The sequence below is a fragment of the Chaetodon auriga genome, chromosome 12, assembly GCF_051107435.1.
Source record: "Chaetodon auriga isolate fChaAug3 chromosome 12, fChaAug3.hap1, whole genome shotgun sequence".
Classification (NCBI taxonomy): Eukaryota; Metazoa; Chordata; class Actinopteri; order Chaetodontiformes; family Chaetodontidae; genus Chaetodon; species Chaetodon auriga.
The window spans coordinates 21,971,822-21,988,019 of NC_135085.1; the positions used below are offsets into that span (position 1 = coordinate 21,971,822).

The 16,198-nt window shown below is 40.2% G+C and overlaps 2 protein-coding genes across 2 annotated transcripts; one reads left to right on the top strand and one right to left on the bottom strand.

Annotated features, from left to right (window-relative positions):
• Nucleotides 1-62: 62 nt before the first annotated feature.
• Nucleotides 63-7,194, top strand: LOC143329522 (uncharacterized). Its single transcript, XM_076745442.1, has 6 exons — nucleotides 63-139; nucleotides 3,272-3,577; nucleotides 3,661-3,945; nucleotides 4,302-4,400; nucleotides 4,956-4,999; nucleotides 6,044-7,194. The coding sequence occupies exons 1-6, from the start codon at nucleotides 82-84 to the stop codon at nucleotides 6,218-6,220; spliced, it is 969 nt and encodes a 322-aa protein (XP_076601557.1). The 5' UTR covers nucleotides 63-81; the 3' UTR covers nucleotides 6,221-7,194.
• Nucleotides 7,195-7,739: 545 nt separating this feature from the next.
• On the bottom strand, nucleotides 7,740-9,438 carry LOC143329709 (uncharacterized). Its single transcript, XM_076745723.1, has 4 exons — nucleotides 9,348-9,438; nucleotides 8,780-9,091; nucleotides 8,411-8,695; nucleotides 7,740-7,967 (listed from the first exon to the last, which is right to left on the bottom strand). Exons 1-4 carry the CDS (start codon nucleotides 9,394-9,396, stop codon nucleotides 7,837-7,839), a joined length of 777 nt encoding a protein of 258 aa, XP_076601838.1. The 5' UTR covers nucleotides 9,397-9,438; the 3' UTR covers nucleotides 7,740-7,836.
• Nucleotides 9,439-16,198: the final 6,760 nt, after the last annotated feature.

Below are 16,198 nucleotides of genomic sequence, written 5' to 3' on the forward strand. Positions count from 1 at the left end.
ACATAATAACGTTCTCTCTCTCTCTCTCTCTCATTATTTTACTTCCGCACTTCATCACTTCCTCAAACTGTATGTGTGAGAATGGGACCTATTTCACTCTTATATGCTCTTTTCCTTTCGTGGTTCAGCCCAATTCAAGGTAAAAAAAACATTTTTTTCCTTCCTTTCATTTTTAAAATATGGTTGTTATATCTTAGTACTAAAACATCAAAGTAAAATACATACAATAAATGAAACTAAATGGATGATTGTGGAAGAGGAAGAAAGCCAAGTGACTTGTACATACGCATCATCTGAAAAACGTCTGCGATTCAGATAATGAAAAACGTTTGGCAGACAAAACCAAGAAGAATAACAAAGTTAAAGCATTAATTATCCTTACAATGGTTCTATAATAAGAATTTACATGCGTATATCAGATTGACTCAAAATGAAAACAATAAATATCGGGTTTGGCTTTAGTCTTTTTTTTTTTTTTTTTAAAGATACTACTACTATCACTACGAATAAGAATAAGAATAAGAATAAGAATAAGAATAAGAATAATACTTCATTTGTATAGCACCTTTCATCTAGAATTGCAGCTCAAAGTGCATTTGGAGAATAAAACTCACTTGATAATAATAGTAGAAATTAGAGAAAAATAAGGATAAAAATAGAAGCATCAAAGGTCTCCACACTCTATTTATTCCTTTACCACAGAGGCAGTCAGCAATTTGAAAGCTAATAGGCGAGAACTCAGAAAGTATTTTGCGCCATGTGCACACTTTACCAATCAGGGCCACTGAAGCAAACAAGCATAACAGAAGCCTCCCAGTTTCCCCACGGACACTGGTTCACCACCTGTACTGATTAAGGAAAATAAGCCTATTTCAACTTCACCCAGAACATTTTGCCGTGGGTTTAACTTCACTGTGGGTATTATTGGTGTCAGGCAAAGCTGGAAGCTGCCCTAGTAAAAACCACCGTTGTGGTGCTGAGGGGGTTAAAAAAACACACACACCTCAGTCTTTTAGGAAAACAATACATAACATAAGATGAAAAATTAAACTCACTGAATAATTGTAGAAAAATAAAGTTAAAAATTGAGTACAGAGAATGCATAAAGTACGCAAAATACAACAATTTAAAAGGTTCTTTCTCTAGCGAGCTTTCTTCCTTGATATCAATAGGCAGTGTGTTCCAGAGCTTTGGGGCGTAATTGACAAAGGCTGCATCGAAGGTTTTCTTTCTGCTGTTGCTGGGAACCTCAAAATATGAATATAGATGACCAAAATTTAGATTTCATGAATATAAATATAGATCTGCACATAGATGAATATATAGTCTTTTTTTTTTTTTTTTTTTTTTTTTTTTTGAAGACGCCTAAATATAACACTTAAGAAAACATGTAAATATTCAGTTTCTGTGGTATTGTTATTAGTTTTTATTGAACTTGGACTAAGGGAAGGCTTCATGTTGTGGTCCCATTGTGTTTTCCACCTTGTAAATCCCAGATGTTGTCATCTGCAAGCATCTATCTGCAAAAAAAGTAGTCTGGTGGAAAAACCCCGTCTACACCGCAGCGTGTTCAAACTTCTATTTGCGCTTTCAGTAATTCTGACCGGTGGAAATAAAAGTGTTACATTTCAAAAGAGACCAAAAGCATGCATGGCTCAAGAACATCTATCAGTTTAGTATGATTATGCCTTTAATAGGCATTTTAGGCTAATTTTTACTGGACTGGTTAATTATTACTGTTGCATCTCAGATTTTAAGCAATCACCACTATCCAGGATCAGAAAAAGAATCACAATCAGAAAAAGCTTTATTGCAAAGTACGATTTTATACAGACCAGGAATTTGTTCTGGTGAAGTTGGTGCACAACAAATCTTCTGAAAATGCACTATTAAAAAGTAAAAAGTATAACAATATAAATACTGTCTGTTTTTTTTTTTCAGAATAAAAAGAGCAGTACAGCTGGCAGTGATACAGTAAAATAACAAGGAAATCCAAGCTGAGCGTTAATGTAACGCATAGAGTTATGGCAAGTAGAGGCAGAGGTGGAGTGTGAAGAGTGTTGGGGGGTTCCGGGCCTTGTTCATACGGCTGACAGGTGACGCGAAAAAACACTTGTGGTGTGAGGTTTTGGTCCTGATGGACGGCAGCCTCCTGCCAGAGGGGAGTGACTTGAAGAGTTTGTGTCCGGGGTGAGAGGGATCAGCCACAATCTTTCCTGCACGCCTCAGGGTCCTGGAGGCGTACAGGTCCTGAAGAGATGGGAGATTGCAGCCAATCACCGCTGCAGTCTGCCCTTGTCCTTGGTGGTGGCAGCAGCGTACCAGATGGTGATGGAGGAGGTGAGGATGGACTCAGTGATGGCTGTGTAGAAGTGCACCATCATTGTCTTTGGCAGGCTGAATTTCTTCAGCTGCCGTAGGAAGTACATCCTCTGCTGTGCTTTCTTGATGAGGGAGCTGATGTTTGGCTCCCACTTGAGGTCCTGGGAGATGATAGTTCCCAGGAAGTGGAAAGACTCCACAGTGTCAATAGTGGAGTCACAGAGGGTGATGGGGGCAGGCGAGGCTGAGTTCTTCCTGTAGTCAACAACCTTCTCCACTGTCTTTTGAGCGTTGAGCTCTAGGTTGTTCTGGTTGCGCCAGGTCACCAGATGGTCAACCTCCCACCTGTAGGCGGACGAGGGTGGTGTCGTCTGCAAACTTCCCCATACCTATGGTTCCCATGCCTATGGTTTTATGTATTAGCTTCAATAAAGGTAAAGAAGTAAAGATGTTTCTGACTGTTTGTCTGTGCTTCAGTGTAAATCATAGCCTAATCTCTTATTAAAACTGAACACAAAGAAAAATACACAACAATACATCCACTTCCCCAAACAAAGAAAACTGCAGGAAACAGCTACTCTTTAACTTCCAGTGCATCCACTGACTTACGATCCCAAACATGAACTAGAACAAGGAGTGGCTCCCATACAAGAGTCAGAAATGGCAGAAGAGCGAGAGTAGTGAGGATGAAATGGCAGCATTGCCTGTCATCCTGTCATTCATCACTCACTCTTCAAGACGGGGAACAATCGAGCGGGTAACAGAAAGTAACAGAGACAGATTAGAAAGACTGAAAGGCTGAAAAGAAAAATACTTCTCCAAGATGAAAGTGCTGCATAATTTTCAGCTGATGACCCAATGTGTTGGAAATATAGTAGGAATGGAGTCAGTCAGTATCGAACAAGTTACCATATATAACATACATATTTCTTATTGTATGTGTTTTCAGGGTCCAGTGCAGTGACTCCTGTGTTTGTGCAGAAGGGAAAGGATGTGCTTCTGAACGTCAAGACAGATGACGGTCTTCAGGAAGATGTTTTTGTTTCATGGACATACAATGCACATAATGTTATAGTAAGATCTTCATCTCAGAAAGAACCAAAAATCTATCTTAATTACACTGGAAGGATTGAGTTTTCTGTGAAAAATTACTCTCTGACATTGAAGAATCTACAAGAAGCAGACGATGGAGTTTATACTGTACGAATGATAGGAGATATAGAAGTCACAGCTCAATACATTGTCAGAGTTCAAGGTAGGTTTGTTAACATTTCACACATTAATACAGAGCTTCTGCCACCATGTTTCTAAAATGTTCCACACAAACTTCCCCCTCAGATCCAGTGTCTCCAGTGAACCTGACCGTGGACTCTGTGTCCAACAGCTCAGACTCCTGTAACCTCACTGTGGCCTGCAGGACACAGGACTCTCTCATCAGCAGCACTTTCAGATGTGACACCAAAAGCTGCAGTGAGGAGGGAGGAGAGCGATCAGAGGTCATGACCTCCGGTGCATCTCTCCACGTCTACCTGGTGAATGACTCCATCATCTGTAACCATAGCAACCAGGTCAGCTGGACCGAGGACATTGAAATGATTGAACATTTCTGCCCCCTAAGTGCTGGTAAGACTGAAAGACAAAACAACCTGCTGAGAGCAATGCACAGTTTGGATTGTAGCCCGGCTAAAAAAGTTTGTTGTGCTCGTTACAAGTATGATTAGAATACATTTAAAGTATTTTTCCACTGTGCTTTAAGTATTTAAAGGCACCATTTTCAGTGCAAACTATTTTTAGCCTTTTATTTTACATACAAGCATTATTATTGGATACTTTTTTATGAAATTTGTATAATTAAAACTGCAGTCTGTCAAAAGCACAGCCTGGATTTGATAGTGATGCTACAGCAGCACGCTCTCAGTGATGTTGCTTGACTTAAACCAGGCATCATTTTTTAATGTGACTTTTGTTTTTCTTTACAGTTACAGCTGAACAACACAACAATACTGTCTATGCGCTTGGTGTCGTCCCAATTTTAACCGTCATAATTGCTGCAGCTTTTTATCGACACAGACAAAAAAGTAAGTCCAAGCATGCATTTTAACACAGAATTACAAAAAAATTTTATCTGTTTACTGCACATGGAAATTCAGGGTTCAAGCAAAGTTCATCATCTGTATAAACCCCTTTGTGTTATTAGGCAGTGCACTTACAATAATTCTATAATTAACCATATCAGGAGCCTCATCTCTAAAAATGTTATAAGATAATTTCCACATCAAAGGTCAGTTTTACAAACAAACTGATGCATAGTTTTCTGTCTCAGTCATACTGAAAATCAAAATTGATCAGGAGTCCATTTCATATGTGAAGGCCTAGATTTCAGGAGGAAAGAAAGGGGGTATCAGCATTGCTGTCTGCCGGATTCAACCTGCAGGAGTTGCCAGCATCACCAAATATCAAAATCCTACACAGAGACTCTAAAGTGTGCTGCTGTGTGAAGAGTAATTAGACACACCCTAAATCTGGACTCACCGTGGGTGCAGGTCATGTCCTGTAAAAGTAATGCAAACAGTAAAGTTCTCAAAATGAAGTGTAAATTAAAGCAGCATGTATTTTTTGTGACTGACCTGCAGGTAGAAGTAAGAACATTGAAAACACAGTATACGCAGATCCAAAGGTAAGTGTCTTTTTAACATCAATTTCTCAAACTTGCCAAACAAACCAAGAAAAAAGAGATTTTGAGCCATTTAACAACCGAGGCTGGTTCAAATCATTTCCTGACAGGGTGGTTTATTTACTGTATTTTACCTGTAACTCCTCACTCTGCTGCTTGCTCCTACCTGCCACATGCACACATCATTGACTATGCCACTTGCTTGCGCTCAAACATATTGCTTTGGACCCAATAAACCTGATGAATTTGAGGATGTATCAATCAGTCCAAACCTGCTGCTGAGGTCTCGTCTGGCTGTTAGTCCACTCAAACTGCCCTATCCATCTTCATGCTGCTTATGTGTTGTTGGCTTGTGTTTTATGATTGTTTTTCCATCATTTTGATGCATTTTCAGACACAAAAGGTCAGTTTCTGAGAATTCTGTACATGGCGGAAACACCAAAACAGTGTTCTGGTTTCCAAACAGCAAACACATGTTCCAAAAGGTGTTGTGTTCTCAAAACTCTTCATACAACTATTAACCACAGAGTGGTGAGTAAAGAGATAATACTGAAACAATGTCATTTACATCAGGTTTGTTGGCACAAATACTGTGGCAGAAGATTCTCAGGTGAAATCTGAACTGCAAGTCGTGCTTTCAGTATATGATGCCTGTGTGAAAAGTACAGTCAAGAGAAATCTTCATTTTGAATCATAGAGAAGAAGCAAATCAAGTGAAGGAGAATTACTGTAATTTGCAGCGTCTTTTTTCTAAATGCAGTGTACTGTGTGCTGGCAAAGCAGCGTAAATGCTTTCTTTATTTGCTTTTGAGTTACGCTCTCGCATTTTTAGACACGAGTCCGTCGCCTTACTCTGCTCTTGAAAAACACATTAAAATGTGTGTTCCTGCCATTTCATGCATTTTAGAAAAAACATATATGAGCTGCTGTTAATCATAGTGACATTACTTCACGTGTTAATACAGTATGATAACAACATTAGAAATAAAGTGTAAAGCAACAATGGAAAATAATGTTTGCTAAAAATATATGTGGGATCTTTTTCAGGTGACAGCTGCAACCCAAATGGATCAGAGTCCAACAAATGATACTTCAGGTGCTTCTCCAATGTCCACCTACTGCTTGGTGGGGCATCACACTGGATCCACGGGGTCTACTAAGAGTGGAGGCAACACTCAGCCAGAAAGCCTTTACGCTAAGGTAGAAAAGCCTGCCAGGTCCTGAAACAGTTCATCAGGAATTGTATTCTGCGTACTGCACTTGCAGCAATATCCAGTTTGCATTTGAATTTAAATGCATAATAAGTTAAAAGTTTGCATTGTTTGACCATTGTCAGTCCTCTCAGCCTGTCTGTCCCGCTATGACCGATCTACCTCTCTGTTCCACTGCGCGACTCAAAGTTCTCAAACATCTGAAAGAGGCTCTGCAGACTGTGGCAGAAATTCTCAGAAAGAGCAGAAAGTCCTCCCACCATTTCATCTGTTCCACTATTAGCATTCAAGCAATTAGCATTTGATTCTAATTTAAAACTAACCAGAACATTGTGGTAAAGTTAGTTGAATGTTCCAGGAAGGTCACTTGAATGTTTCCCCTTAATGTTCTCGACATGTTTCGACGTGTTAAAAGCTGTTTTTTTTTTTTTTTTTTAAATAGAACGTGTGGCTTCTCGAACCAAAATATTGATTCAACTGTCATCTGCATCAGTCTGCAGCTACATTTCAGCTGATTATTTTAATTTCAAAACTCATTAGTGAGACTTGCTTTAAAGGCCAAACATTCACTTATTATTCAGTTCTTGCTTTTAGTAATTTCTTTGGCTACTTGTAAAATATGTCAAAGAACAAAAAAGTTCATTCAGTATTTTAACTTTGCACCAGTTTTGAATCAGCTAAAATTTGGACGTAGACTGCCTTTAAAATGATGGTTGACTTATTTCATTGAGCATGTTCTTTGCTTAGCTTGCAGCTAATATGATGACATCCAAAGAGAATTGGTCTGTGTGAACAGAATAACTTTTTATGTTTTTCTGTTAAGGGATATGCAGTACTTATTGTACTTGTTTTCAAAAGGCTTGAATTTAAAATCCAACTCAGAATTAAGGACTTGCTCCACGTGGATTTGTGTGTTTTAAGTACTTCATTAATGTCAACTGCTGAATGTTATTCTTTGAGCAAAATGTAATTAAACAGTCAGACTTTGTCGTGCATTCAGTGTGTTTCCTGTTACAGTTTTCTTCTGATCCATTCTTTGCTGAAAAACTGACAATATTATATTAGATTATTTAAATTTGGTCCAACTTTATTGCCATTGCACAGTACAAGGAAATGCTGTTCAGCAATATACCAGAGTGGAAAAAATGAGTGACACATGATCTCCTGCTTCTGTTAATTCACAAAATGACAAAAAATAGAAACCACTTAGTTTGTGTGAACATTAAAAAATGCTGAAACAAACATCAGGAATTATCAGTGTTTTGGTCATCTCTTCATACTCATTTTATTTACAAAGGGTAGTTTAGTAAAGAAAAAATGGTTGTTTTTCTACTAAGCCTTACTTGCCTAAGTTGTAATTGTATATTTAAAGCCTTAGCCTTAACCTGCACTGGTTACATTCATGTTTGCTGGCTTGCAGTCTTCCACCTCCTCTACCTACATTTCTTGGTGCGTTGATTAGTGAAATAGCATTAAAATGTGCACATCCACCTGCGAGCTCGTACATGCACAATACAAACACAACAGGGAGTCACTCATATATACGCCGCTTCATAGTGCTACTAGACTCAGCAGAGAAAGAGTGTGCAAGACACACTGTGTAAAACTGGTTGGCAGAGAACTATTTGTTTACTTCTGCTTCTTGAGCTTCACCATGATATGAACACTGATGACGGCGGACACCATGATGATCAGACCGACAGAGAGGACGACTGTCTTCATCAGGCACATCGAGATTCCTGCAGAGACACACTCTGAACCTGGAACACAACAAAACAGCTTGTTCATGTGACTGTCCATATGCACCGAGCACTGCTGAACAGCATGGTGACAGTTTTATGCATAGTCTTTGCTATTCAGATTAGCATTTTTGTGCTAATTCAAACAGTCAAGTTCAAGGGCGGGACCTGTATGTTCTGTACTTAATTGTGCAGCAAAAGGGACAAATAGCACATTCTATGCAAAGGTTTGCGAAAAGAAAAGCATCAGGTCATCACTTCACTGATTATTGAATTGTTATTGTCATTATCATTTAATGCTCCTTCAAATCGTATTTCTGGACTTTCTAGTTGTCTAGTAGTCAAAGCTTACTTACTTGGACATGTAAAAGTTAAAAAAAAAAAAGAAGCTTATATGCTGTAAGTTTAACCTAACTCCAAACTGTGCATTACTCTCAGCAGGTTGTTTTGTCTTTCAGTCTTACCAGCACTTCGGAGGCAGAAATGTTCAATCATTTCAGTGTCCTTGGTCCAGCTGACCTGGTTGCTATGGTTACAGATGATGGAGTCATTCACCAGGTAGACGTGGAGAGAGGCACCGGAGGTCATGACCTCTGATCGCTCTCCTCCCTCCTCACTGCAGCTTTTGTTGTAACATCTAAAAGTGCTGCTGATGAGAGAGTCCTGTGGCCTGCAGGCCACAGTGAGGTTACAGGACTCTGAGCTTTTGGACACAAAGTCCACAGTCAGGTCCACTGGAGACACTGGATCTGAGGGGGAAAGTTTGTGTGGAACATTTTAGAAACATGGCAGCAGAAGCTCTGTATTAATGTGTGAAATGTTAACAAACCCACCTTGAACGCTGACTTTGTAATGAGCTGTGACTGCTCTCTTTCCTAGGATTTGTACAGTATAAACTCCATCGTCTGCATCTTGTAGATTCTTTAATTTCAGAGAGTAATTTTTCAGAGAAAACTCAATCCTTCCAGTGTAATCAGGAGAGATTTTTGGTTCCCTCTGAGATGAAGATCTTACTATAACAATATTTGCATTGGATATCCACAAAACAAGATCTATCTGAAGACCATCATCTGTCCTGACATTCAGAAGCACATCCTTTCCCTTCTGCACAAACACAGGAGTGACTGCACTGGACCCTGAAAACACTGCAGACACATACAACAATGAAAATCACACATAATACACAGGTATTCAGTCAGTACTTAATGTTACTCCAGGTATAAGTCCTGCCTCTCACATACATGATCACTTGGTTATTTTTTTGCATGGTTATACACACAAAGGAAGGCTCATTGATCTCTTACTGATCTGGATCTGAAGTAACTTTATGGTGCTCAGTTCAGGACTTACAGTAAAGAGGCCTGCTTACACATCATCGCTCCATCTGTGAGTTTAACCTACCTGGTGCCTGGATGCAGACCAGCAGTCCCAGTATGACAAAGACAGACATTAGAGTCTGTCCAGTTTCCCTGCCTGACTACAGTAATGTGTGTGTTCTCACAGCTCTGACAGACACACCACAGGGTTAAAGTTGCGTCGCAGATGTGTTTTTCCTGTCCAAACCACATAAACCTTCATAATGTTCCCACCTTTATGTGAACAATGTACCGTCACTATTCAGAGTTTCACTTTGAGTTTTCTTGTCTGATCTGTTGCTAAAGAGACTGCTGCTATCTGTTTCAACCAATCCTGTAGGCATCCTGATGATATTCTAATGAATATTAGCAACATATTTATGTTTTATTCATTGAGTAAAGAGGAACTAGTTTTGTTTTGCACCACCCAGGTGAAAAAATATTATGCTTAAATTATACTTTTTGAAGAATGCACTACGTACGCTGCTATTTTTATTGCCTTCCAGTAACTCAAGCAGTCCTTGGGTACCACTTGAGTAATACCAGTGAAAATCGTGACTCATGGGCATTCAAAACAGACAGACAGTATGTGTATATATAACATACATATACTAAAATAATATCACATAAGTATATGTCAAACATACTCTCAATTCAGCACAGAAAGTAAAAGTGTACTTGTAATGACTTTTCTATATATTTCTAATATACACAAGTATACTGCTTTTTGACAGTTAGCTGAAAGATAAATTTCAGCTTTGGTCGCTGGGACAAAAGTTCTTGGAAAGAAAAAAAAGGTCAAAAGAAAGAAAAAACATTACAAATGTCTCAGAACACTTCATAAAAACTACAAAACACTGTAGTTTGTACTGTGGAGGCTATTTGTTGTGTTGGATCACCTTAACTCTGGAGCTTATCTTGGTGGCTCAGCGCACTTGCAATGAAAACCACTTCCTTTCTCTCTATATTTAACGCCTCTCGCATTTCCCCCTTACTCTAGAAATTATAGATACCGTGCTAAACTGTGTGTGTGTGACATGTCATGCCACGGAAAAGGGAACCTGCAAAAGCGTCACACCGTGATCATTCTGCTCAACTACGTGTATAAAGTGAGCAGAAAACAGAAGCCAGTCTTTATGCAGGCCATATATTTAATTTGACCTGCTCTTTTGAGCACTCTGTGTCCTTACATGGCCTCCTTCCTGTTTTAGAGAGCGCTCACTCTTCAACACTGTGAAGAGGTCTGAAACCAGAGACCACGTGATCATGTGACATCATCTTTCCTTCACTCTAAAGAAACAAAAAAAAACCTCCTCCTGCTGCATGCTGCATCAGTCACTGACTTCACATTACAAGAGTGCTTGATACCCTACGTTTTCCAAAAGGGCGAATTTTCAGTGCGTTATTGAGTCATGATTTGATTTCATACTTCGTGGTGGGCTTGCCAATAGACAGACCGACATTGCCAGCCATAAAGCCACAGCGCTAATGGTTTGTGCCTATGCAGCGTGTAGCTGTAAGCATGTGAAGCAGGGCGATCGAGAGCGTGCTTGCTTAGAAAAGAAGAAGCTGCCAATGTTCAACACGACACTTTTTCCACAAAAAACACTGTGAGACAGTCAAAACTCTGCGGCTCAGCTAACAAGAACCAAGAGGAGAGAGCACATTAGCTGCTCTGCACTGGCTTCCTCTAACATTTAGAATTGATTTTAAGGTCCTCCACCTTGTATACAAAGCCCTTAATGGACTCAGACCAAGCTGCATTGCTAACTATCTTGTTCACTGTGATCATCTGCTGCTGGCTTACTGGAAGTTTCCAGCAACAGCGGAAGAAAATCAGTGATGCAGCCTTTGTCAATTACGCCCCAAAGCTGGAACACACGATGATACGGACCTGAAACTTTAGTGTCTCACACTAACGCACTGCTGTACTTCTTTTCAATTGTTGTATTTTACTTGATTTTAGGCATTCTGTGTACTCTATTTACTCTATGAGATCACCATTACTCAGTGGTTTTATTTTCCATGTCATGTTATGGTTTGTCTTTATTTTCATCCTTATTTCTATTATTATTATTACCAGAGGATTTAATCTCCATCTTATTTTATAATGGAAAGACACCCTGGGAGGATCTTTATAACATTTTCTCCACAGGAAGAGCCCCTTAGAGAGCACTTTATCACATTTTCTTGCACATCGTGCCACCATGGAGGGCACTTCTCTGGTGTACTGTGGTATTGAGCGGTCTCAGGACTGTTGACCGAAAACACGATTCAGACAAGAAATCAGATGTTAAAATGCAGTTTAAATTGTTTTTTAATCCAAATTGTGTCCAGTATATCAGCTGAATTCACATCATATTTGCCTGATTTATTCCTCTTCGGCCCCGTTCTAATTCATGCTTGGCATTTTGGCTTTATTTACAATGTTGTATTGCATGTGAAGCACAATAGGAAGCAGTTTTTTTTCTTTTATCATAGTTCTGGTAATAGTGTGATAATGCCATGGTTTTCCGGTCTCTGGTCTTTTGCATATCACAACATCTGACTGTGTTTACAGTGTGGGGAGGTTTTCTTTTGAGAATCCCAGCGTGAGTCATTTTTATTCTGGCTGACAGTCAGAAGTTAGTGAGAAGAAGACAAATCTGTTGAACAAAGACAGATGCATCATCTGCATTTTGATGACATACAAGTCACTCATAATCTTTCCCAATCTGCAATCCAGAGACCTCAAACCCATTGAGCCAAAGAACAAATCTCTCTTTGCTTCACTCCAGGTAGGAATGCCAGCACCGTGTCTTCTAACAGAATACCCAGTGTTTGCATCCGTCTTGCCAATTCGCAGCGTTATGCCACTGTCATGTTAATCTATCTGCTGTCTTTTCGCATTCACAGATGCTGCATGAGTTTAAGGAAGCGCTTTAAAGGACTAAACGCCGCCTGCCTATTTTAAAGGACCAGTGTTCGAGGCCAGCCTCCTGCTCTGCCAAAGCCTGGACTTGAACCAGAGCAGTTCACAGATATGCTGGTCTGTTTATAGCCTCGTCAGATGCATCTCTGCATCTATAAACTCTTTGTGAAAGAGGAGGCTTTAGGAGCATTAACACTGAGGAGGAATAATCTGCCAACAGCTTTCACTGATCAGCCAGGGATTTTTCGACCATGACTCAAATAATCCATTTTCAAATAGAGGAAGGATGCAACTTGGATCATATTCTGAATACATTTGCATTACAAATTGTGTATGTCAACTTTCACAGGGGAGAGATCACTGTGAAGCCAGGAATCCTCATTCTTCTCCACTTAATTTATTCATGTCAGTTACAGTAGATTTGCTTAATATTCTTATGGTTTGATACAAGACGTGCAGAAATTCATAAAACAGGTTTTCAGAGCACAATTACAGTTTACTTGACTAGTGTCGGGAAATAATTCCCATTCATTAAACTAATGGACAATAATGAAATATATCATCCCTCAAAGTCCGACGTCTGGTGTCTGAGATCACAACTGAATTTCATATTTGGACCATCAATTAAAGGCCAATCAGTGTGATTTATAAGGCTTTGTGGATGCACATAAAAGGTCAGTGTTAATTGGACCTGAGGTATGTCAAAGTTTGAGACTGACCTTTAACTGTAGCATCCCAATGAGGTTATTCTCAGCACCAAAAAGCCTCATTCCTCAGTGTTTAATCAAAATCAATCCAGATGTCTGTCTGAGCTGTTTGCACTCATCTCCTATTTTATTTATGGAGGAGCTTTTGGGTGGTTTATAAGCGGGAGGGAGTCGGAGAAGGTCTCAGCATTGATTTTTAAAAACATCTACATGGATGCTTCAGTGCAAGACAATCACAGATGTGTTTGTCTCTGCAGTAAGTAGATGATAGAACAACAACCTGCATAAAAGTTTAACAAGCTCATTGGAGTGAAATTGAATTGCTCAGTCTCATTGCTCTTTGCATGCACTCCGCACCTTCATCCACTCATATTAAGAAGTTATAATGAGGTGAGAAAACTGATCATTTAGTGCTTAATGAGTAAACGGCAGAAATCTGCAGGATTATGAGCTGAGCTGAAGATTTGTTTGGGAATATGCACCATGAAAGCACAGCTTTCAGTGACACGATCCTAATTTCAGGGCCGTAATTATAATATATGATGGGGGACACGTCTTCCTAATATACTGATGTAAAAAAAGATAAATAAAAGAATTGCTATGCTACAACAAACAGCCACTCACCACTGATATATCTGAGAGTGGTTTGTTCCAGTGGTGTTGCCGTACTCCAACAGAGGCCATTGGTTCAAGTGTGTTGATACAATCAGTGTCAAACACTGAGATATCTATTTCATTACTTTCAAACGCATTAAAAAGTGGAACACCAGAGTGTGATGTGAGTGTTACGGGGGCTCTGTCACCTGTTGATTTTGTGTCGTGTCATGAAATTATCATTCTCACCACGCTTCTCACCCCCCCCCCGGCCATGCCTTCTCTCTTACCTGTCTTGAAGTGAGGCTGGTCCTTGCTGTGTTTGGAGGATTTTCAGCCCTGAAACAGAAACAAGGTCATCAGTTCCAGTTTGAAGACCATCAGCAGGTTTGTGTAACGTGTGGCATGTTCCTAAATGAGTGTGTGATATAACCTGTGACAGCACTTCATCCCTTTTTATTTTTTAAATGTAATTCAGGGATCTTAATTGTCCTACATTTTCACACAATTTTTTTCTTTTTTTTGCAAAAATTGAAATTCATGGCAGACCTGTATCCATCAGTATCTGTACATTATGTGCTGGAGTGGACCGACATGCTGGGCTTGCAGTGTAAGTCCTTGTGATGTGATGCTTGCTTTTGCTTGATCAAATATTTATTGTAAACTGCAGACTGCCCTCAAGCAACATTCTTTTATTCTCCTTGGACATTTTAAAGCTTTACCGTCTGATTTCTTCAACTCTGGTAATTTGTTTTTTGATTAATTATTTGTCATTTGACTGTTGGCTGTCTGGCCTTATTTTTTCTTGTATGATGTTCAGGTGGCTGTCTGACTATGATGATTGATCTGAGACTAGATGATTAAAGGAAGTTAAATAATGATATGAATGATCAATGACAGTTTTCTATGAGCTCTGACTCGATCTAATGTGATATTTTGACCAGGTTACACACAATTTGGCCTGAATATCTAAAAATGGTGAGTATAGAAGATATTGACGAATGCCATGAAATATCCGCCATCAACAACTTCCATCCAAAAATCCTGTCATTGGCGACAAGCTTCACAAAAGCATGTCGGTCAAATCCTGATTTGTAATCAAGTCATATCCAAAGTGTCTGTCTCGTCTTCTGTCCCTGACCCAACAGACCACGGCAGCACAGTTACACCAAGGACATCGCTTACGAGTCACATTATCCTCTGGTTCAGCAATAAATAATTGGCCACATCCTAATTTACTCCCTTCCTTCCTTTCCTCTCTGCTCATCGCTGAATACCTCTTTCCCACCACAAGATGGCGACAGCACCAAGCAGGAAAACCCCACAAACCGCTTGACAACTTCTCTGCCTCCAAGATACAAAGCCAGTGACATCATCTGCGGAGGGACAGAGGGTGTGCGAAGGACAAATGTCTTGAAATGCATTACATCATTCTCCACTAATATGATAATATATCTCAGGCACTGAGTGCGGTGCCAAGCATGAGAGGGGCCATAATCCATAGAACGACCGCTTCAAATGTGAACAAGGGGATAAAATGGAAGTGGTGGTGAAGGAGTGGAGAGGGGGGGTCCACTGGAGTCGGGGGTGCAGCGCTGAAGGTTATTCCAGACATTATTCCTCAGGAGGAGAGAGGAGACGATAATCACTATTACACACCAAGTACAGATGAGGAAGGGAGGCTGTAATGCTTCGTGTCTGTCTTCTGTCTTCTGTCCTTGTCTTTCTTTTTCCTGCTGTATCCGTTATTTCTCTCTCACTTTCTCCTTTTCTCCACCCTCATTTTTCCTGCCATTCACCAGAGAGGAGAGGAGAGGAGGACAGAGGAGAGAAACGGTGAGGAGTGAGGAAAACTTATGAGACGAAGATGGGTGAGGAGGAGAGGAGAAGAGGGAGGAAAGATGAAAGGAGAGGAGAGGAGGAAAAGTTGCTGTGATGTGAGACAGCATGAGGTGAGGGAAGGAGGAGAGGAGGACTGAAATGACAAGGCGAGAGGAGATTATAGAGACTAGACAGAAGATGCAAAAGGAGGACTGGGAGGAGGAAATGGGAGAGAGGAGAGCAGTGGAAGGTTGGAGAGGTGAGAGCAGGAGAGTAACATGAGGTGAAGAGGTGAACAGAGAAAGGGAGAAAGGAGGAGTAAGGAGAGGAGAAGAGAAGCAGAGATGGTGGAGGAGGTGAAAGAAGGACTGAGGACATTTAGCTGGAGGAGGAGAGCAGAAGAATGGGGGTGAAAAGGATTACTGAGGAGAAGAAATGAGGCAAGAGAAGAGGAGAGACAAGACGGTAAGAAAAGGTGAATGAAGGAGGGAAGAAAAAAGAAGAAATTGTGAAAGGACAACAGAAGAAGAAAAAAGAGGAGGAGAAGAGGGAGAGAAGGTGAGACAAGAGGTGAGGAGAGACAAGATAAATTAAAAGGAATGAGGAGATGAAACAAAAGAGGAGAAATGAACAGACATAAGGAAAGATGAAAGGGAGGGAAAAGAGGTGAAAAGAGAGGAGAGAGAGGAGAGAGAGGAGAGAGATGAGGCCATGACAGAGGAATAAACTGACTATAGAAAATGGGAAAGAGTGAAGAGGAGGAGATGAGGGGAAGGGAAGAGGAGGACTGAGAAGAGGAGGAAGAAGCAGAGGTTTGGAGAGGAGAAGAGAGCAAAGATAAGAAACGGGAGGAGAGGAAGGGCA

Excerpts from the sequence above, each read along its gene's own strand:
- LOC143329522 (XM_076745442.1), top strand. The coding sequence starts at position 82 with ATGGGACCTATTTCACTCTTATATGCTCTTTTCCTTTCGTGGTTCAGC. Across the intron at positions 4,401-4,955 it reads TTATCGACACAGACAAAAAA|GTAGAAGTAAGAACATTGAA; the intron begins GTAAGTCCAAGC and ends ACTGACCTGCAG. Across the intron at positions 5,000-6,043 it reads CAGTATACGCAGATCCAAAG|GTGACAGCTGCAACCCAAAT; the intron begins GTAAGTGTCTTT and ends GATCTTTTTCAG.
- LOC143329709 (XM_076745723.1), bottom strand. The coding sequence starts at position 9,396 with ATGTCTGTCTTTGTCATACTGGGACTGCTGGTCTGCATCCAGGCACCA. Across the intron at positions 9,092-9,347 it reads GGTCTGCATCCAGGCACCAG|TGTTTTCAGGGTCCAGTGCA; the intron begins GTAGGTTAAACT and ends ATGTGTCTGCAG. Across the intron at positions 8,696-8,779 it reads TTACAAAGTCAGCGTTCAAG|ATCCAGTGTCTCCAGTGGAC; the intron begins GTGGGTTTGTTA and ends TTTCCCCCTCAG.